General features: G+C 46.0%; 1 protein-coding gene and 1 non-coding gene across 6 annotated transcripts in view; both read right to left on the reverse strand.

Moving 5' to 3' along the window:
- The window catches only part of LOC121278899 (vacuolar protein sorting-associated protein 13B-like), a 1,102,197-nt gene that overhangs the window by 135,230 nt on the left and 943,514 nt on the right, over positions 1-23,453 (reverse strand). For all 5 annotated transcript variants that reach the window (XM_041189400.1, XM_041189399.1, XM_041189397.1 and 2 more), the window contains 2 exons: positions 21,894-22,096; positions 9,904-10,105 (listed from right to left, as the gene is read on the reverse strand). In XM_041189400.1, coding sequence (XP_041045334.1) covers positions 9,904-10,105; positions 21,894-22,096 — 405 coding nt within the window. The remainder of the gene's footprint in view (positions 1-9,903; positions 10,106-21,893; positions 22,097-23,453) is intronic.
- Positions 12,960-13,072, reverse strand: LOC121279494. Its single transcript, XR_005943422.1, has one exon. It is a non-coding gene; the product is annotated as a U5 spliceosomal RNA (small nuclear RNA).

Raw genomic sequence — 23,453 nt, forward strand, 5'->3', positions numbered from 1 at the left:
CTCTACCAGCATCTAGAAGAACTAGGACAGCAGTTACATGGGAACACCACCATTTGCAAGTTCCCATCTAAGCCACACACCATCCTGACTTGGAAATATATTCACTGTCACTGAGTCATAATCCTGGAACTCCCTTCCTAACAGCACTGTGGGTGTACCTACACAACATGGACTCCAAGGGTTCAAGAAGGCAACTCACCACCACCTTTGAGGGCAATTATGGATGGGCAATAAAAGCTGGCCAAGCCAACGATGTCCACATCCCATGAAAAGGATTAAAAATTTGTAAGGTTGGGTCGGGGGGGGAGGCAAAATTGTGGCAGTGTGACACCAAATGTCACTTATGCACAGCAAGTAAGCACGTAAAGAAAGATTACTCCAAGGACGGCAAGCCAGAGCGAGTGCAGGGGTAAGAGAGGAAACAACAGGAAGAGGTATACTGGCTACACCAAAACAGATAGAAAGTGAACCCATACATTGTTGGTGCCATGGAAATATGGAGGAGAGGGTGTGGAACAAAAATGAGTGATTAACCACCCAAAAAGCTGCAGAGAAGTCAATGATGATGAGGAAAACTAACATGCTGTTGGTATGTTATAGGATGTTGTTGAATTTTCAATCCTGTGAACTTAATGGCAATTGAACTGAAAGGATTCAAATAACTCACAGAGAACTCACAATTGGCCGGTGACAATGTGCTCAGAAAATTGAAGAGGAAGGTGATGTTAAAAGCTGGAAAATTTCACCTTTGCAACTTTGCTTCCAATTTCCATTCAACCCTTGCCTTCATATGTTCCATTTCTGACTCTTCCTTCCCCTCCTCGAACTTCTATATCTATGGGGACAGGATGTCTGTCTACCTAAAGCAAAACACTGCAGCTGCTAGAAATCTGTCTACTGCTATCTAGTATAAGCCACAGACTCCCACAACTATCTTGATTAAATTTCCTCCCACATTGCTTTCTGGTCTTTCATCTCCTTTCTTCTTATCACCCCGGGCCCGAAACTCCCTTCCAGGTGAAACAGAGTCTATTATAAAGAATGTGCTAACAGGACACTTAGAAAATATCAACAGGATTAGACAAAGTCACAAGAGATTTATGAAAGGGAAATCATGTTTGACAAACCGACTGGAGTTTTTTAAGGACGTAATTAGCAGAATAGTTGAGGGAGAACCAGTGAATGTGATGTATTTGGATTTTCAGGAAGCTTTTGAAAAAATCCCACATAAAGGGCTAGTGTGAAAAATTAAAGCACGTTGGATTGGGGGTAACATATTGGCATGGATTGAGAATTGGTCAGCAGTCAGGAAACAGAGAGTGGGAATAAATGGGTCTTTTTCGGAGTGGCAGGTGGTGACGAGTGAGGTGCCGCAGGGATCAGTGCTTGGGTCCTAGCCATTCACGATATACATCAACGATTTGGATGAGGGAACCAAATGTAATATTAGCAAGTTTGCTGACGACATGAAACTTGGTGGAAATGTGAGTAGTGAGGAGGATGTTAAGAGGCTTCAAGGCAATTTAGACAAGTTGGGTGAGTGGGCAAATGCATGGCAGATGCAGTATAACATGGATAAATGTGAAGTTATCCACTTCGGTAGAAAAAATGGAATGGCAGAGTATTATTTAAATGATAATAGATTGGGAAATGTTGATGTACAAAGGGACCTGGGTGTCCTTGTACTCTAATCACTGAAATCAAGCATGCAGGTGTAGCAAACAGTTAAGGCGGCAAATGGTTCATTGCGAGAGGACTTGAGTACAGGAGCAGTGATGTCTTACTGAAGCTGTAGTATTGTGTACAGTTTTGGTCTCCTTACCTAAGAAAGTATATACTTTCCATAGAGGGAGTGCAGCGAAGGCTCACCAGACTGATTCCTGGGATGGCAGGATTGTTGTATGAGGAGAGATTGGGTCGACTAAGCCTGTATTCACTGACGTTTAGAAGAATGAGAGGAGATCTCATCGAAACATATAAAATTCTGATAGGGCTGGATGGACTGGATGCAGGGATGATGTTTCCTCTGGCTGGGGGTGGGGGTCTAGAATAAGGGGTCACAGTCTCAGGATCCAGGGTGGGCCATTCAGGACTGAGATGAGGAGAGGCCTCCTCACTCAGAGGGTGGTGGAGCTGTGGACTTCTCTACCACAGAAGGCTGTGGAGGCGAAGTCACCGAATATATTTAAGGAGGAATAGATTTCTAGACTCTATTGGCGTCAAGGGGTATGGGGAGAAAGCGTTGAGATAGAGAATCAGCCATGATCATATTTAATGGCAGAGAAGGCTCGAGGGGCTAAATGATCCACTCCTGCTCCTATTTTCTATGTTTCGAAGTTTTATTGTATTCAGCAATGCTGTCTGTGGGGAGGACAAATGCAGAATGGACAATTGTTTTGCTGATCATCTCCATTCAGTCCGCTAGTGTGATGCTGGGCTTCTGGTCATTTGCCTTTTTAATTCTCTGTCCCACTCCTGATCTCTCTATCCTCAGTCTCCTCACTATTTCAATGAAGCACAAAGGAATGTCAGAGTAGGAACTTTCAACGAGGCACGTTAGTCTTTCAGATTCAGCATTGAGTTCAACAATTTCAGATCATAACCACTGCTTCTATTTTCTCAGGCAGTGCGGGTATTGGTAATAGTTCTGCTTTTGCCATTTACGCCTCAAGAGCCATCTTTTGTTTCCTTATTTTTGCCTAGCACCATCATCCTTTTTGGTCATCTAATCTCTCCTGCCTTCCATCCTATTGCATCTTTCTTTTTGTTCTTCTCTCCCTTACCCCACTTTCCCTGCATTTCGATTTGCTTAAAACTTGTTACATATCTAACAGTTTCCATTTCTGTTGATAGATCATTGGTGTGAAATGTTAACCTCTCCCCACAGATGCTGCCTGAGCTGCTGATTATTTGTAGCATTTTTTGTTTTTACTTCAGATTTCCAGTATCTGCAGTATTTTGCTTTCGTATTAGAAATAACCTTGTTGTCAGATGAATGAGTCCAAGGTGCAATGGTCAGGAAGGGGGTTGTTGATTGCTGTTGCTGTGAAATAGGGTAATTTAAGCAACATCACAGGAGAGAAATAAGCAATATTGTCAGGAGCTAGGGGAAGGAGACATAATTTAGTGTCAGGATTTGGATTGGCAAGATGTCAAATGACAAACAATAGGAAAAGATTTTCATAACCACCGATCAAACTTTGGCTAATTAAACACTTGGCTCGCAAACGAAGCAAACATCTGTCAGCATCACAGCTGCAGGAACATGGTACAGCTGGCTAAAGTGCCTGGACAATCAGATGAAAGCTGTATAAAAGATGTATTCGTTCAGTCAGATGGACAGTTTACAAGAAGCCACATGCTATGATGAATCACAGAAGAAAAGTTGAGAAAATATTTGTGTATATTCATAAACTTTGTGGCAAAGCAAATGTGGTCAGGTGAATCCCCGAAGATCTTAACATCTTTATGGATCTTCAGTTATAACTACTGTCTGCTGAAACTCATAGTACGAGGAAACAAATCTCTTGTTGTTTGGGAGCTTCAGATCAGTGTTGCATTTGGCTCTTCATAGCATCATGATCCAATCTGTAATGCAGATGCTGGAAAAGCAGTGCACATTCCAGAATAATAAGCTATATTTTCATGGGTCAGTGTAAATTGAAGTTCAGAGTTTAAATAAAATAGACTGCACCTCCAAATAGTTTTTACAACTCGAGGCCACCTCTGGACTAGGTTGTACTTTAGGCACATAAATACCGTTGTACCAGTCAAGTGATTTGCAGTCATTCATCACAATACATCATTTAACTGATAATTGGTAAAAAGAAACCTGGAGAAATTTGCAAGGCATTGAATACTGTGTCCAGCTAATAACAATCTTAAATGCATATTTTCTACTAAAAAAGCGCACCTTTTAATTTTTTACTACACATTAAAACTCTTTTAGAAGACACCAACCTGAAATATCATGATTTCGTTTTGACAGAGACATGCAGGAATTCTAATTTTCTTTGTGCTTTGAGTGTGGGCTCGCAATGAGAGGACATTAATGGTGGTTACTATACTGACTGGTATATGTTTGTCAGAACCAGAACCAGATCAGCAATCTAAGTAGGTACAGCAATTTTATTAAGCTTAGTGATCTGCCGAGGGAAGATGGTCATTTTCGCTGTGGAATGGAATGCAGCTGAATTGTATTGTCTTGCCAAACAAGTGAAAACGTACAGTATATGATTTATTGTTAAGGTTTAAAAACTGGAATCTGATGGCTCCTTTAGATATAATTGAAGTGATGAATGATTTGAGATTTTGGCAGAAAAATGACATTCTTGATTTTTCTGTTGGACCTCAAGACAAGCCACATTAGCTTAGGTCTTAACGATTTCTTTGTAAGGAAGAAGAAAGACTTGCCTTTCTAAGGCGCCTTCCACAACCTTAAGATGTCCCAAAGCATCTATAGCCAATAAAGTATTTTTGAAGTGTCGTCACTGTTGTAATGTGGGAAACACAGCAGCCAATTTACACACATCAAGCTCCCTCAAACATGACCAGATAATCTGTTTGATTGATATTGGTTGAGGCGCAAGTATTATCCAGGACATTGGGCTGAACTCCCCTGGCTCCCTTCGAAAAGTGCCATGTGATTCTTTGTATTCACCTGAGGGGGCAGATGGGGCCTCGGTTTAGCATCTCATCCAAAAGACAATGCAGGACGACCACAGTACTGCAATGGAGTATCAGCCAGGGCTATGTGCTCAAGAGGAGCTTGAATCCACAACCGTCCAACTCGGGCAAGAGTACTAGCACTAATTCAAGGCTGACATCTATAAAGTGCTTAATGGGTTATAGTTTTTAAACTAAAACAAAAAGTATTATGTTAAATTCAAGTGTCGCCAACTTTGTATATCAAGTTCTAGTGCGCAAGTCTCAACTATATGCATATTTTTATATCCATTAAATACAGGGGACTGATTTATAGGGTTTAACATGAAAATACGATGATACATTGGATTTTATACGACATGATTTTTGCCAAGCTGCAATTGTACCTTGACCCTTGACAGCCTGAGCAATTCTTGATACATGTAGTTTACTTGAAAAAAAGGATGGAAATAACCTACAATTAAAAGTTTTACATCTGGCAAATGTCATAGGGCTAAAGCATGAGTGTTGGCTAAATGCACTAAAAATAAACAAATTGAACGTCACAATCTGCTAGCTGAAGCATGTTGATTAGTTCAAATATCTTACACCGTGGGTAAAAACATTACGAATCACCAAATCTTTAGAAAATTCTCTATTCTTTAAAAAAAACTGTCATCTGCAAAAAAAGTAAACTACAAATCCTCATAAAAATTCTCCAAAGTCCTTTGCAATATTATTGCTCCATGCTCAGTCTCTTCATCCCAAAATAATAGTCAGCATAATTCAAAGTATTCTGAACAACAATCATTAACTTTACCTAGATATTTATCCAAACTAGCTTAAAAAGGACCAACAAGCTCTCTTGCATTAACCCTCAAGAGCATTCAATTTGGTTTTGCTCCATTCCCAGAGCTTGGGATATTTCACATGGGCTTTCCTTCATGATCCTTTTCATATTGCATATCTAAAAATTCTCTATCCTTGCCACCGATTCCTTTCCCCCATCCCTGGCCACTGCCTCAAGTTGAACCTGACTGTTTGCAATCTTCCGGATATAGAAAATAATTGAGGGTCGGGAACATTTTCAGGTCTTAGATGATCTTATGGGTGGTGGACAATTAATGGGACATTGATGCAGAAGACCCAATGAAAAGGCCTGTGGCACTGGATGGCTGCCAGCGCCACCGGGAGAGGTCGGCACCGCTGAGGCAGGAAGATAAGGGGGAGGGCCCATAAAAATGGAGGTGCTCTAGGATGACATTTAAAAAAATATACTCAGAGCCATCATTGTGGAGAGAACACCCCTCCATGGGAATGGCTGTGTTCATTCCAGCCTTACAACTCTAACACTGGGAATTTGAGATGAGGCTTCAATGGCCCTCTGATCTGCCTTCAAGAGGCCACCTACTAGTAGCTGCTGAGCTCCAGATTCAGCAAACCTTCAGGCCGACTCTAGGAAAGCTCTGACAGTGTGATGGTTCTTGATTGGAGCCTTAATTGGATCAATTGGCAATTCACCCTTGGGAAACGTGCACAGGGGCAGAGCAGCATCAGGAAGCGATTCCGATGAAGTTCTACAATACTTTCCCACCCAAGACTCTGCTTTGTGCATCCTGTTGTGTGCTACGCTATAATTAGGTTCTGCTCATTAATCACTCCTGTCATACAAACATATGAAATAGGAGCAGAAGTAGGCCACTCGGCCCCTGGAGCCTGCTCCACCATTCAGTAAGATCATGGCTGATCTGCATGTTGACTTCTTTGTCACTGTGTTTAAAGCCATCTATTCCACTTTCTCTGCTTCTTCCTTTTCTCTTCCACTTGCTCACTGATTAAACCTCCCCCTTCCCTCAACTTGAACACATCTATCTCTAGTTTCTCTTGTATCTGCCCTCATGCTGTCTCCAAGCTTATCATGCCCATGAGACCCACCCCCTGCTTCCATGACATATTTCCACTTAATTGCTGACTATACAACTTCACTTCCTGGCCTTACCTACCAGCTTACACATAACTTCTCCTCAGGTAAAAAACCCAAAGAGGTTTTTTAAATATATAAAGAGCAAGGAAAAAACTAGGGAAAGAGTAGGGCCAGTTAGTGACCATAGAGTTAATGTGTGTGTGGACCCAGAAGACCTGGTTACAGTCCTCAATGAATATTTTGCTTTGGTCTTCACAATAGAAAAGGATGACACAGGTACAGATATCAAGCTGGAGGACTGTGAAATATTAGAGGAAATTAACATAGAGAGAGAGAGGGTGTAGTGGGTTTAGCGGCCTTAAAAGTGGATAAATCCACAGGCCCTGATGAGATGTATCCCAGACTGTTGAGGGAGGCAAGGGAAGAGATAACAGGGGCCTGAGCAGTAATTTTCAAATCCACTCTGGCCACAGGTGAGGCACCAGAGGACTGCTAACATTGTCCCATTATTAAAAAAGGGAAGGGAAAGACCAGGAAATTACAGGCCAGTCAGTCCAATCTCGGTGTGGGTAAGTTACTAGAAAGGATTCTGAGGGACAGAATACATCTGCACTTGGAGAGACATGGATTAATCAGGGATAGTCAGCATGGAATTATTAAGGGAAGGTCGTGTTTGACAAATTTGATTGAATTTTTTGAGGAGGTAACCAGGGATGTTGATGAGGGTAATGCATTTGATGTGGTCTACATGGACTTTAGCAAAGCTTTTGATAAAGTTCCTCATGGCAGACTGGTCAAGAAAGTAAGAGCCCGTGGGATCCAAGGCAAAGTGGCATATTGGGTTCAAAATTGGCTGAGAGGCAGGAAGCAGAGAGTGATGGTAGAGGGATGTTTCCGTGACTGGAAGTCTGTTTCCAGTGGGGTTCCGCAGGGCTCAGTGCTGGGGCCCTTGTTGTATGTGGTGTACATAAATGATTTGGACTTAAATTTAGGGGGTATGATCAAGAAGTTCGCAGATGACACAAAAATTGGTAGGGTGGTAAATAGTGAGGAGGACAGCCATAAACTGCAGGGGGATTGCAATGGACTGTTCAGGTAGGCAGAGCAGTAGTAAATGGAATTCAACCTGGAAAAGTGTGAGGTAATGCACTTGGGGAGAACTAATAAGGCAAGAGATTGCACTATGAATAGTAGGATCCTGGAAAATACTGAAGATCAGGGGGACCTTGGTGTGCATATCCACAGATCCCTGAAGGTAGCAGGGCAGGTAGATAAGGTGGTTAAGAAGGCATATGGGATACTTGTCTTTATTAGCCAAGGCATAGACTACAAGTGCAGGGAGGTTATGCTGGACCTGTATAAAACGCTGGTTAGGGCACAACTGTGTGCAGTTCTGGCCACCACATTATAGGAAGGATTTGATTGCACTGAAGAGGGTGCAGAGGAGATTTACCAGGATGCTGCCTGGGCTGGAGGGTCTGACCTATGAGGAAAGATTGGATAGGCTGGGGTTGTTTCCCTTGGAGCAGCAAAGGTTGAGAAGGGACCTGATAGAGGTTTGGACCTTATAAGGGGCATCATGGCCACATCATCCTCCTCCAAATCCTCTCTCTTGATGTCCAACTTTCAGTTGATTCTGCTGTTGCCTATTCAATCACAACCACTACATTTCCAGCAATGGTTTCTCTTTCTGGTCCAGCTCTGTTGCCTGCGTAGCCTCCCTGAAATCTACACAAACACCTTCTCTTCCTCATCCACATGCTCCTCCCTGGTGACATTGTTTGCATTCATGGGGCCTGGGATCAGCTTCCAGATGTACAAGAGGGTCTCCCAGCTCTACCTCTGCACCACCTCTCTTGGCCCCATCAACTGCTTTTTTGACATCCAATTTTTTGGATGGCCTCAAATTTTCTGCAGTTAAAAGTTGCTGAGACAAAAGCAAATGTCTTTGGATCCCACCACAAGCTCTGCAACCTTGCCACTGATTCCATCGCCCGCAGACTGAACTCGACTGTGGAATGGATGGTGACAATCTCGGTGCCTTTTTCAACAGCGAGCTGGGTTTCTGACTTTATAGCCTCTCCATCGCAACTGTCTACTTATCTCAGCCCATGTGCTGCTGAAACTTAGATCCATCTCTTTGTCACTTTTGCACTTGCTTACTGCAATGCCTTTTTAATCCATCTCCCATTTCCATGTTCCATGTACTGCAGATCATCGAAAACTCTACTACCTCCACGCTGTTATGCACCACTTCCCACCAAACCCTGTCCTTGCTGACCTATGTTATCTTCAGGTTCCTTCCTGCATCCATGTCTCCAATTTAAGATTCTCACCCTTGCTCCTCCAAAGCCACCCTGTAATTTCTTTTCCTCTTACTCTGGCCTTTTTCACATCTTCACCCCTGACCTCCTTTGCCACACTGTTGACAGATTTTCCTAAAACTACCTAGGGCCTACGCTCTAGAATTCTCTTCCAAAATTGCACCAACTCTTCAACTCCCTCTCCTCCTTTAAGGCCCTTCTTAAAATCCACCTCTAACCAAGCTTTGGGTCACTCCTCCTCGTACCTCCTGTTCAATGTCCAATTTATTTTCTGATTACGGCTCTGTGAAGCACTTTGGGACACTTTTCTACATCTTAAAAAGAAAACTGTTTTTAAAACAATACACATAATGAACATCATATCCGAGGCAATGAGTTCAGTATTCACAATTACGAAACCATTCATTCATTAGATTTAATTTGTCCAAATGAAATAAGAACCTTGGGTTCAAAGGGCTATATTGTGAGGACAGTTTGCATAAACTAGGCTTGTATTCCCTGGAGTATTGAAGATTAAGGAGTGATCTAACTGAGTTGACTAATATGATTGAAGGAGTTGATAGGATAGATAGAGAGAAATGACTTCCTCCGATGAGGGAACACAGAACAAGGGAGCAGAGCTTTAAAATTAGAGCTAGAGATGATGAGAGGAAGCATTTCTTCTCAAAAAGGGTGGTAGAAATCTGGAGCCCTCTCCACTAAAAAGCTGTGGGTGATAGGTCAATTCAAAACTGAGATTGATAAGGGTTTTGTTAGGCACAGGTACTAAGAGTTAGGGCACCAAGGTAGCTAGATAGACTTAGAATACAGATCATCTATGATCTAATTCAATGATAGAACAGAGTTGAGAGGCTGAACATCCTATTCCTGTTCCTATGTCCCATGAACAATACTGTGAGTGGGCAACTACTGCTACTTATCTGCACATTTGAAACTATCTGCTCCACAGTCCCGATGATTTTTTGTGAGAAGGTAGAGTGACATGAATGGAACAGTAATAATTCCACACACCTGCATCTTGAATGTACTGAAACTGCCCTGTCCTCAAGTCATCAGAACTGTGTTCGGTCTTGGAAGCTTGATATTTGCCCATGGCAGACGATGGTTGCTGTGTGTGGTCTGGTGTTTGAGACTTGGTATCTTGCCTGATATAACCTTGGAGAAGTTCACATAGCAGATTCAGGCAGTTCAGATGCTCTTGACCCCAGAATATCTAAATAGACAGCAAAAAGAGAAGCATGAGCACTGATGAGATGCAGGGGAACAAACACATTAAAAATCCTAAGATATAATTAGAGTACTTGAGAGGAACTCAGTCTGGTCACTTATTTATTTGTTAATGAACTACTGATGATTTTGTGTGATAGGAATCATGACCCGATCACTATATCCCTGAAAATTCCACTGGGATTTTATGGGCCTCTGGTCCTAACTGGCAGAACTCCTGGGGAAATTGAGTGAGTGGCTGAAAGTGGCCAATTACGCATTTTATTGGGGATTCTGCTGCTAACCTTCCCGTGTTGCAGCATTGGATTAGTAGATCCAGTGCAGAATTTCAGGAGCAACTCTTCCGCGTTGCTATGCAAAAAGTCACATTATAGATGTGGCCCTAGCAATTTCAACACATCCAATTTTGTGCCCGAATGGTGAAGATTGATAATGGGCCTCAGGTCTCATTATCTTTGTAGAGAGCTGGAAATGGAAAGCTTTTAACATACAAAGCCTGGCCTGGGATAGATCTGAAGGCCTAATACTGCAGGATACTGGGCTAACATCTGCATATTTTAACAAATAAAAGATACATTTGGGCAATAATTTTGTAGTCAATTGTCTGCTTTACAATACCAGTCGTATAGATATAAACACTATAATTTATAACATTATATAGACTATTTAAGATTGCCTAATTAATAATTAGAAGTGTAACAGCTTCACTGTAGGGTGTAATTGTCCCACATTTGCACTAATGTGGTGGCCGGTGGGAAAAAGGACATTTTACCCGTCAGTCGCAATGGTGGATTTTCACGCCCCGTCATCCCAACCCCACCTCATTCATTATGCATTCCTGGGAATATGCCAGGTCACTGGTGGGGCGACCTCTGATTTGCCTGCCCTGCCATCACCTCAGGCTTCAGTAAACAGGGCACTATATTTAAAGGGCGCCCCTGCAAAGTGCTAGCACTCTTCAAGAGATAGGAAGCTGCTGGGAACTGATGGCTGCCAAAGGGAGGAAACCTGCTGCCCCCAGATTTAGCGACACCTCTCTCGCGGGCCTACTGGATGTAGTGGAGACCCGCCGCGATGTCCTCTACCCTCGTTCCAGGCGAAGGCCAGCAGGCAAGGTCACCAATCCAGCATGGGAGGCAGTAGTAGCAGTGTCAGCGCCAACACCCTGCGAAAGAGGACAGCCACCCAGTGCCGAAATGAATGATCTCCTCCGTTCTGCCAGGTTAAGTCACCCTTCTCATCATTCTCAGCTCACACACTCACAAACCCACATCACACATCCACAGGGTTCTCACTTACTGCCAGTTCATTCATTCTCTCATGCACACCTTCATCTGCCCTGCGGATTGTGTCCTCACCCCATCCATGGCACCACTCAGCACCCACACATGCCAGGCATTCTTCCCATCTGGCCTGGCAGACATCCTGCCTATAATCTCTTCATCTGCCTTCATGCAGGCCAAGCTGGCACACAACAAAAGGAAGAGGTCGCAAGCTGGTGGAGGAATGCCTAAAAGCAAGGTCCTCACAGGCTTTAAAAATAGAGTCATCCAACTGGCCAGCAACGATCTGGACCTCACCCGTGCTGACGGCGAAGTTGGCGATGCTCAACCGAGCGAGGATCCAGCAGTGCAACATCCATAAGACCACCCATGCCGTGAGTCACTTCCGCTGTTCTGCAGTCCCCTGCCATGCGCTAATTATCTCACCTTTCTTTCGAAGGCACATCTGGGAAACAGACGACAGAGTCCACGGCTCAGGTCCTCGACTCAAGCCCCAAAGAAACCTCAGAAGGAGAATATGCCGACACCCTTATTGAAGACCTGCCATAGCGCTCACCCACACCCTTCACCAGCACAGAGACACACACCTCGGTGGGACCTAACTTTAGAGTAGCCTCAATGTCACAATCTGGTCAGCATATCGCACTGTCTGATCCACAGCTGGTAGCTGCAGGGACTTCCCAGGTTTCTGGCATTCAGAGGACTGCTGGAGGCCAGAAATCTGCTGAGTCTGAGTCAGATAAGGAGCCCCCATCATACCTCAGTTTCCGAAGCTGCAAAGACAAGCTCGGGAACATCAGAAAGGGATGTCCGCTGTACTCCTCATATTGCAAGGCACGATGAAGGAATCCATCTGCTTTCAGTCTGAGGTGACAGCGCCAGCATACCAATGCACCGAGGTCAATGCTGGTAGGATGGCAGCCTCCATGGAGACCCTGGCCCAGGACATCGATCCTGCACTGCTGTGTGGGCTGACCTCCATCGCTTACACCATAGTTGGCCTCCAACAGTGTCAAGGTGAGAAGGGTGTGGTGTAGTTCGGTCTCACTCCAGCTTCCCCTTCTCCTCAAGGAGTCAACCAGGGGTCCTCGGGCACCCATCAGGAGGTGCACACCCGGGGGCCATCCACCAGTGGCTCCAGGAGCGTCCAGCCCATCCGAATCCTCTCTTCCTGTGATCCCAGCAGCTCCAACTCCACAGGCCAAGGAGGGTGCCACTGCCACACAGCAGGACCCCGAAAGCAGGCCGAGGCCCTCCAGGTCTTAACCCACTAGAGGATGTCCATTGAGGTCATCGCAGACAGGGCATAGCAGTCAGCAGGCTGCCTCCACCTCCACTGTGGGTGTTGGGGGCTGCACCAAGATATAGTGGCAGGGTTAGGAAGGTTACAGATGATGTAACTCTTTCGAGTACAAACCCGTTTCCATCTGTTTCAGGTGAATTAACATTGTTTCATAGTTTGCCATTGTGAGATTTGAACTCTTGATCTTGGGGTTACAAACCCAGTACCATAACCACTTGCCTATTTAGGCCAAGCTTTTTTTTCTTTTTTTTTCAGCCCCACTAAAGCAGGGCCACAAAAAATTACTTTAAACTCTGAGTGCTCCTCTCCACGGAAATCTTTAGTTAAAGGCGAAAGATTTATACGATCTGAAGAGAAACCAGAGCAGTTGCACAGCCTGGACATGGGTGTTAATCACTTGTACATAATGTTCACAATTGTAAATAAACTCCCAAGAATGTCTCCTTGCCCACAGCTCCTTGGTCTGATGACCAGTGTTCATGTCACTCAGATGTCACTCAGGGCCTCTTCCCTGTGCTTTGTAGAACCTTTCCAGCACACTGATGATGCATCTTCACTGTCACTGGACACATCAGTCATGCCTGCACCTCAACGGGGCTTATCATTGCTGCCAGATTGTCCTGGGCCGGCGGCACAGAGTTCCGTCTTTCTCTCTTGTGTACTCTCAGCACCTTTGAGGTGTGACTTGCCCTCCATCTCAACAGCATCTGTGTCCGGTGACAATGTGGTCCTGGAGGGTTCAGCTCACAAAGGTTGCCATAGGATCAAGAGAAGTTAAAGTTTCCCAGCTGCAACTCCATGATATAACCTTATTCACAGAGCACAAGCGATCTGCCATCAGTCAGACAGGAGTCAGACATTCACAAAAGCTATGAGAGAATCTATGGCATTTCCCCACTGCATGTTGTCATCCTCATCCTCCTGGAGTATAAGAACTATGTGAATCTGCTGCATCTGCATGACAGGAGCCTTATCACAAGAGGGTATGTGTGCTGCCATCAGCCAAACAGGAGTCAAGCGTTCACAGATGTAATGTGAGGATCCTGACTGCATGCTGTCATCATCCTCCATGAATCTAGCAGGTATGAGGGCCTCCCATGCACCTGCCTCATATGGCCAGTGCGATGGTCTCATCGCCTTCGAGGACCTCCTCACCCTCATTCCTGTCGACGTCGTCCTCATCAGAAGAGATGTGCAGCTCCTTCATCTCCTTCCCAGCCAGCTCCTCTCCAGTTGTAGTGGCAGGTTGTGAAGGGCACAGCAAGCAATGACAATGCGGGACACCCTCTGTGGACAGGACTGTAGGGCTCCACCACTGGAGCCTCATGTTCAACATTCCAATGGTTTGCTGCACCAAAGTGCAAGTTGCAGCATGAACCTTGTTGCACCTTCTCTTTGCTGCACTCTGCGGATGTCGAACGGACGATGAATCCCCAGGGCCTGATAATCTACATCCCAGGGTACTAAAGGAGGTAGCCATGGAAATAGTGGATGTGTTGGTTGTCACCTTCCAAAATTCTGGAACAGACCTGGCAAATTGGAAGGTGGCAAATGTAACCCCACTATTTAAGAAAGGAGGCAGGGAGAAAACAGCAAATTACAGACCTGATAGCCTAACATCAGTACTAGGGAAAATGCTGGAGTCTATTCTAAAGGATGTGATAATAGGACACTTAGAAAATACAACGGGATTCGACAAAGTCAACATAGATTTATGAAAGGGAAATCATGTTTGACAAACATACTTGCATTTTTTAAAAATGTCACTAGCAGAATAGATAAGGGAGAACCAGTGGATGTGATGTATTTGGATTTTCCGAAAGCTTTTGATAAAGTCCCACCTAAGAGGTTAATGTGCAAAATTAAAGCACACGGGATTGGGGGTAATATATTGGCATGGATTGAGAATTGGTTAGCAGACAGGAAACAGAGTAGGAATAAATGGGCCTTTTTCAGAGTGGCAAGTGGTGACCAGTGGGATATCGCAGGGATCAGTGCAACATATATCAACGATTTGGATGAGGGAACTAAATGTCATATTTCCAAGTTTGTTGATGACATAAAACTTGGCAGGAATGTGAGTGGTGAGGAGGATGTTAAAAGGCTTCAAGGTGAGTTAGACAAGTAGAGTGAGTGGGCAAATACATGGCAGATGCAGTATAACTCATAGACTCATAATGTGGATAAGTGTGAAGTTATCCACTTTGGTAGGAAAAACAGAATAGCAGAGTATTATTTAAATGGTGATAAATTCAGAAATGTTGATGTACAAAGGGATCTGAGTATTCTTGTACACCAATTACTGAAAGCAGACAAGGCAGATGCAGCAAGCAGTTAAGAAGACAAAAGGTATGTTGGCCTTCATTGCAAGAGGACTTGAGTACAGGAGCAAGGACATCTTAATGCGCTGTACAGGGCCTTGGTGAGACACCACCTGGAGCAGTGTGTGCAGTTTTGGTCTCCTTACCTAAGAGAGGATATACTTACCATGGAGGGAGTACACTGAAGGTTCACCAGACTGATTCCTGGGACGGCAGGATTGTCATATGAGGAGAGATTGGGCCAACTAGGCCTGTATTCACTGGAGTTTAGAAGAATGAGAGGGGATCTCATTGAATCGTATAAAATTCTGGCATGGCTGGACAGACTGGATGTAGGGATAATGTTCCCTCTGGCTGAAGATTTAGAACAAGGGGCCATAGTCCCAGGATACGGGGCAGGTCATTTAGGACTGAGATGAGGAGAAACTTCTTCTCTCAGAAGGTGGTGAATCTGTGAAATTCTCGACCACAGAAGGCTGTGGAGGCCAAGTCACTGAATATACTAAGGAGGAAATAGATAGCTTTCTAGACTCTAAAGGCATCAGGGGTTATGGGGAGAGAGCAGGAGTATGATGTTGAGATAGGGAATCAGCCATGATCATATTGAATGGTGGATCAGGTTCAAAGGGCTGAGTTACCTACTCCTGCTCCTATTTTGTATATTTCAATGTCTCTGCTTCCTTTAAGCCATGAGGCATACAGTTAGGTCACCAGGCTCCATGCTCCTGATGTACCCCTTCTGCAGGATGAAAGATAGGCCTGAATTTTGAGGTCGGTGGGCGGGTGCAATCAGCAGGCCCAGGATTTGCCAGGAAATAGGCCACCACCCGCGATCGGCCCACGACCATAATTTCACGCTGGCTGGCCAATTAAGGCCCGCCCAGCGTGAAATGCGGCTTCCCAATGGTTGGGAAGGGCCAGTTGCGAATGGGGGCATGTTGTGTTCTGGGTCCAGTGGCGACCCAACAGGCAGTTTAAAATGGCACAGGCAGCCCCCTGAAGGCTGCTGGTGAGGAAGTATGCAGTCTGTGTTGAGGAGATGGTACCTGTGGTCTCGGCAGCGACTAGAGACGCCAGACAGAAGGGCAGGTCGGGTGGGCACTCGGCCCCCTGCTTTTCGTACGAGTGCTCCCGGAGGGGGTGGCTGCCAGGAGGGACACTCTTGTGCCAAGGGATGGAATGAGGAGACCACCACACCTGATAAAGAAAGCCTGGGAAGAGGTGGCAGTGCAGGTCAGCAGTCATGACATAGTGCGGCGCACATGGGCGCAATGCCGCAAGACTGGCTGCGTTCTGGAAGGGTGAGTACCATGTTAGCATGGATCAGTGTGGTGAAGTGTTAAGGGCTGCTTGTCCCCCCACCGTGGAGCTCAGGGGAGTCCCAATGCCAACTGTCAATGATGCCGGAGCTGGCCGAGGGGGTAGCCCTGGCTGCTTGGACTGCATGCCTTGCGGCTCGAGGGCCACGATTCGGATATGCCCTGCAAGGTGTTCCTCAGGTGGGTTTGGCAAGGCTGCAATGGTGCTGCAGGTAGAGAGTGGACTAATCAATGCTCCTCTGTCCTTTCAGGAGAAGATGAGCCATAACCGATTGGAGAGGTCACAGAAAGGCAGAGACCCACCCAACCTGCTGCTGCTGACCAGGTTCAAGGAGGACACTCTTAAGCTGGAGAGCTGACACCTTCCCCGTGCAACCGGTTGCGGGGAGGCTGGGGTGTCAGACAAAGGTAAGAGTGCGGTGCACAGAGATGAGTGTTTCGGACTGTGCAGCCATTCTAATGTAGTCTCCTCATTGATGGGAGCCTCAAATGTGGAGTCCCCGTTGATCATTGAAAGATGATGGCACCATGATGCAGCTCTCCACTGTCTCACCAGGGTGCCTGGCATGCACAGTGACAGTGTGATGACTTTAAATAATAACATGTCCTTGTTCTCCCTTAGATTCAGCTGCACGCATTCAATCGCAGGACGCCGAAGGGTCACTCCTGACGCCAAAGAGCCGCCAGGTTCCAAATGCACCTGCATCACACAACTGCACTCTGAACCAGGCATCAGCACAGATACCAGCACCTCTCGGTGGGCATTAGATCATCGGCTATATTGTTGGTGCATTCTGGTGAGGGCATTTCGCTCTTGCTTGAGGTGCAGGCGGAGGCAGAGAGTGCCCAGTATGCCAGCAGTTGGAGGACTGCTCGAGACCAGGATGATGCTAGGCCGAAGGCAGGTGATGAGCCTCTGGAGTCATCCATAAGGCGGCAGATGCTGGACGTCCAGCGGGACGTGCAGGAGGAACTGGTGGATATCCGTGAGGGTATGCGTGTCGCGGTCTCTGTTGTGGAGGAGTCCATGCGGAGCATAAGCACTGCACTGACCCTCATGGTCAAGTGTACTGCCTCTTCCATTGAGAGAGTGGTGACTCAGATGTAGAGGCAACTCCAGGGACAGAATCAGAAGTTCCTGAGATTGCGCTCGGACCTGCAAGCCCTCAAACAGGAAACTGCCTCAGGTGGTCAGTGCCAGTGTGGGAGATGGATGAGGATCCCAGTGTCCCAGCTAGCTGCCCGTCCATCAATGGCGAGCAGGGAGGTCCAGAATGACCTGACGTTGGCACAAGACCTGCTTGCCATCCCCGTGGGCTCCTCTCAGGGCACTCACTCCGGATGATGGTAGTGGCTCCTCCGCCCCTCCGCAAATGACAGTGGCATATGATGAGGCTGTGATGACTGGGGAGAGCCAGCTGTGGCACTGGCCACTCCCTCTAAGACGGGGCCAGTTCAGGCTCCACTGGCCAGAGGACCAGTGCCAAGATTATCAAGGCCAACAAGACAGTACAGTCAGCAGACTGTTGCCAAAGCCACTGCCAGCGAGGAGGCTCTGGGGATGGCGGGGGGGGATTGCAGTGCACCAAGATACAGCACTTGCAAACGTAAGTTTAAGGCACTATAAGCACAAGAGGGACTGTTCACGGGTGATCTTCTGTTCAGTTATGTTTGCTTTAAATGTCTACTGGTGTGTACATCAACACCAGTAATGGTCATGTTAATGTGACAAAAATATTAAATTTGCTTTTGTTGTGATAGCCTGAGTATGCTTCATCTTTTATTTTTGGTGCAGGGTATGCAAATATGTAATTCTGGACATGAGTGGCTCTAAACTTAATTGTACAGGTACTGAGTGGACTTTGGGTTCATATGACAGGGGCATTTCTGACATCCCGGATGGATGAGGCAGCCCTGGAATGAGGTAGGAGTGGTTGTTTGGCAGCTTCGCTGAAGGAGCATTGGTGTCCCTGCCTCCCTGAAGGATACAGAGATCTGCCTCAGTGTTCTCCTCACCATGCTCCTCTTCTGATGGATTCACCACTGGATTCATCCTCTGTGGCCTGTGGAGCTGCGTCAAGATCCTCTGTCTCTAGTGGGTCCCCCCTTGCCAGTGCCAGATTGTGGAGAGCACAGCATGCAGCCATTATCAGTGACACCCGCTCTGGGGGGTATTGGAGTGCTCCCCTGAATGGTCCAGACATCGGAAGCGCACCTTCAGAAGGCCTGTGGTCCTCTCTATCACTGCCCTTGTGAAGGCATGACTCTTATTATGATGCTGCTCTGCTTCTGTTCTTGGGTGGCAGAGAGATGTCACAAGCCACTTTATCAACGGATAGCCCTCGTCACGTTGCAGACATCCATCCAGTCGGGCTGGAGCATCGAAGAGACTTGGCACCTGAGAGTGTCTTAGCTTCATGCGAGCTGCCAAGGTACCATGTACATACTTACGGGATATGCATCTTGTGATCACACACTATCTGCATGTTCATGGAGTGGGATCCTTTCTTGTTGACCAAGGTACCTGACTGACCCGCTGGCATCTTGATGGCCACATGTGCAGTCAAAGGCGCCCTGTACGCGGGGAATCCAGCAATCGCTGCAAAGCCTCTGGCTTGTTCAGCCTGGCTGGCATCGTCCATATGAAAATGAATAAATGTCATTATCCGCCTGAACAGAGCTTCTGTCACCAGCTTGATGCAATTGTGGACAGCTGATTGGGAGACTCCACACAAATCCCCCCCCAGATCCCTGGAAAGAACCGGAGGCATAGACGTTAAGGGCCATTGTGACCTTCAGAGCCACTAGTATGAGATGTCCACCCACGCAGTTGGAGGTGATCTCAGGTCCAATCATCTGACAAATGGAGGTCACAGTCTCCCTGGAGAGGTGAACCCTCAGCAGCTGCACTGCACCTCAGACATATTGAGGTAGCTGCATTGCTGCCTGTAATCCCTGGCAATAGGATAGTAGCATCTTCTGCGGCCCCTTCGGCCTTGGAATACCTGCTAGTCCTGCACCCCTTGTGCTTGCATCTCTCCTCCCACAGGTCGCTCCCCTGGAAGCTGCACTGGGACACCTGGCCTCCTCTCCTTTCTGCCCCTCTCCTCCTCCTCAGGGGAGGTGCCTCCAGCTGAGACTACAATCCCCATTACCAGGGTTACAGAAGGTTGTCTGACATCTGGAAGCGTCCACACGGTCCTGAAATGAAGCCTGGAAATGCTAACTATGAAGCCCTGAACAGAGATGAAGCTGCCAAGTACCAATAAGTCACCAGCAGCAAACCATCTCCAAAACTCCTCACTACTCACACTGGCAGTGCTGCTGAACATTTTTATCCCACCATTGGACGTGGTTTTGCAAAATGTCGTCTGCCCATTTTGCTTATGCGACGAGTGTGAAATCGCATGGGCAACGTGAAATCTTGGTCAATTACCTTTTTAACGGTCAGTTAAGGCGGCTGTAGCTCTGACACCCGCACATGCCCGCCTACCGAAATATCGCAGGAGATCGGGATGATGTCGGGACGCTCGCCCAATGTCATCTCGCGCAATTTCACATCTGATCAGGTCGGGTGTGCGCCCACCTGATTCAGTGTAAAATTCTACGCACAGAGATGTGTGGGTTAGCATCGGTGTACTGAGAACCTCTCTTGGTTAAATCTGAAGGCCCCTTGATACAACCCAGAGAGTGCTGGTCACCACTTGGATGGCCAGAGCTTAGTGCACTGCAAAGCTGCGCGAAACCCCACCCACCTCCACCCTGATCAACTGACAGCAGATTTGCCCACTGTGTTCTTAGCTCAGGTGCAGGCATTCTCCTAACCCACACTGCAAGGTTGCGCTGTTAGCTTGAACCTGAATGATCTCGACATTGCAAGGGGCTGTGAGCACCTCCAAAAGTGACTGCTCCATGGCCAGCTTTTGCAAGGCGATTGTACAATTTGCCCATTTGTCTAACTGTTCTGGCAGTCCACTAAAAAGCTCATTAGTTTGCAGTCTGTGCCTGAGGGTGTAAAGCTCTGGAGAATTTGGTGGCACTTTCATGCCTCGGCGTTGTTTGAGTGGGCAGATAAGCAAGAGACCAGACTCCAAGCATGTCAATGTGGTTGCGCCTGAACTGTCTCAGCTGCGGAGGAATGGTCACTTTATATAAGGTCCCCTGATACGTGGCTGCTTCCCTCTCCCACCCCCGGTCGTGCTTGCACACGACCTTCAGACCAGGCTGTTTTGCCCCCAACCCCTCTCAACTTGCCTCAGACTCAGTGCAGCCCTTGCACACCCCCCAACTCACCTCAAACCGTGCTGCCCTGTCTCCCCAACTGCAGCACAGCCCTTGCCCCAGCACCACAGTCAGCCAGCCAGGAAAAAACAACTTGCCTGTGCCCTCCCCTGAATGTGCAGCGCCTCAAACCTTGAAGTCCAACAGGCGACCCTTGCGAGGACTGTGCAACGTTAGTGTGCACTCATCTCCAAGTTGCCCTCGAAGCTCAGCTTGCCGGGTGCACACCTTTTAAAGACTATTGTGAAACATGTCGACCTGGTTTGATCACAAACTGGTTTCACGATGGCGTGATACCGATCTTTGGCCTTCCCGCCCTAATGTCCGTTCACGCCCGCCATGACACCCAACGCCAACGGGGTCGGAAAATTCCGGCCTGTGGCTTCAAGAAGTAACCAAGAAGTTCCAGAAGAACCTCTGGAGCCCAAGAGAACACAACATTTATATGTATGCACTTATATAAATACTTGCTTAGCATGATGTTTTTGAGAAAATTTAGGTAGCTTTTAAGATTAATTTCGACTTTAAAGGTTTTTAAATTTTATCTTCTTTAATTTTTTATGGAAGATTTTAGAATCTACATATTTGTTTTATAAAGGTTGTAAAAGGACTTCCACATCCCAAGACCATTAATAATAAAGACTGCCGATTGCATTCAGAGAAGTCTGCGGAACCACCCAACATCTACAAACTTACAGCCCTTTGTGAATTAGTAAAATACAGATGCAGAATTCCTCCTGCACTCCATAAAAGAGCTAAAAGGCGGGAAGGATTTATGTATCAGTTCAACTCAGACTAGTCACAATGATCACTTGTCAATAGCAGATGTCAAAGGTCATACGTAAAATAGAGTTGTGTGCCTGGTGAGCAACTTTCATTGTGGAAGTGTTCCCGTGACCAACTGCTCAAGTCTCAATTCCTCTAAAAAAAAATGTTATACCACATCTCTACTGCCGTGAAAACAAAATGCTTTGTGTACACTTCTAATTATTTTAAGTGCCTTACAGTATTTATGGTATTGGCCGTTTCAGCCTATTGCCCTGCAGTTTTGTTTGTTCTGCTCTGATCTTTTTAAAAGTTTATTACTCATACAAAAAAATCAGTACTTCAAATGCAACAGTGTTGAGCTTTACCAGATAACCTGATCATGTTACAAGGGTGCTCTTTGCATGATTTAGAGGGCTGGAAATAAAAGACATTTGGGTCAAACAAGGAACAGACTCATTAAAGACAGACTCTCCCAGACACCACTGCCACCCACACAAACCTGGATCAGTCCAGCTTTCAAGTCGACCAGCGCTTTTGGAACAGAGTGACGTGGGTCAGGGTCGCCACTGTGCCTGCACCACTTGGCTTCCAGTTGCAGGGTGCAGCAGAATGGGCCAATTAGCGCTCTGGTTCTGTCTTTAAGGCAGGTCTTTACAAGCAGATCCTTCAGTTGGAGTGCAAATGTGGCACCTAAGATCATGCCTAAACGGAGGAAGAAAAGGATGTCAGATTTATTCTCTCTTGGACTATTGCACAATAAATTAAATAGTGCAAGGCTAAAAGAAACATTTATCTTTGCTTTCTTTCTTTCTACAGTTCTTATGAATCAGTTCTCTGATCTTTACATCTGTACGTAATTAATACAGGATGCCAGCTCCTAAGCAACATTATGGAATTATGAGCAAGCCGTTGAAGCAACTGAACTTTCTGCAATAATTTATGGAACCTAATATATTTTGCTGACTGACTGATCTGCCTTGTAAAGGAAATATAACATGTTCACTTGTGTTCGATTGAATTTTCTGCATACTTGAATGTTTCCAAAACTGTATTTTAATTCGGGCTCAAGAAGAAATAATTTAATGGCTTCCTCAAACATTGCTCGAAGGCAGAAGCCTGAAACGTGTCTTTTGAATTGCACACTTACAGATGTTGACTGCAGAAAGCAATTGAGCTCCAGGGTGCTATTGAAGGTACATGTGGCTGTCCCTTCTCCTCTAAGGTTGGAACATGTGAATACTTAATATACAATTTAAAAAGGCATTACATATAGTCCAAACTAAACAATGGAACCAATTTGTTCCATGCTGACATATATTCTGTTGTTCTAACTGGCCCCAACCACACTTTTTGAAGCCCGTGTGAAAATAAACAATGTGCATTATCGCACCACTGAGTTAGGTGATCACTTGTAATTTCAGACTGCAGGCTGCACAGCAAGACACAGTCCCAACAAAAAGAGAGATCTGCATTTAGATAGCACCTTTCACGACCACAGGATGATTCCAAAGCACCTTACAGCCAATGAAGTACTTTTGAATTATAGTCAGTGTTGTAACCATGGGATCTTTTACGTCCACCCAAGGGGGTAGACCTAAGGTCTCACCCAAAAGGCGGGACCCCCACCCCCCCCCACCCCCACCCCACCAACCCCCAAAAAAGGTGCAGTACTCCCTTGGTACTGCACCAGGAGTGTCAGCATGATTTTTGTGCTCAAGTGCTGCAATGGAACTTGAAACACAGAACTCATTGATTCATAGGCAAAATTGCTACCGACTGAGCTGCAGCTCATACTGTTCAGGTCTGATGCGGCTGTGTGCAGCTTTGCTGAATCCACGATCAACACCATGTAGCCAGCAGTAAATGTACACAGTGATCTTAAGCAGATGAGATTCTTGTGCATGTCACTTACAACCTTTCCTGTTAACATCATATATATTGACTGCTGGAAGCCCATATTTGTTGCCTTCACATCAAACACAGAGAACACAGGCACATTTATTATTTTAATCCATCACAGTACTTATTTTCACTTTATTGGGGTACTGTGGTGTTCTTT

The sequence above is a fragment of the Carcharodon carcharias genome, chromosome 6, assembly GCF_017639515.1.
Source record: "Carcharodon carcharias isolate sCarCar2 chromosome 6, sCarCar2.pri, whole genome shotgun sequence".
Classification (NCBI taxonomy): domain Eukaryota; kingdom Metazoa; phylum Chordata; class Chondrichthyes; order Lamniformes; family Lamnidae; genus Carcharodon; species Carcharodon carcharias.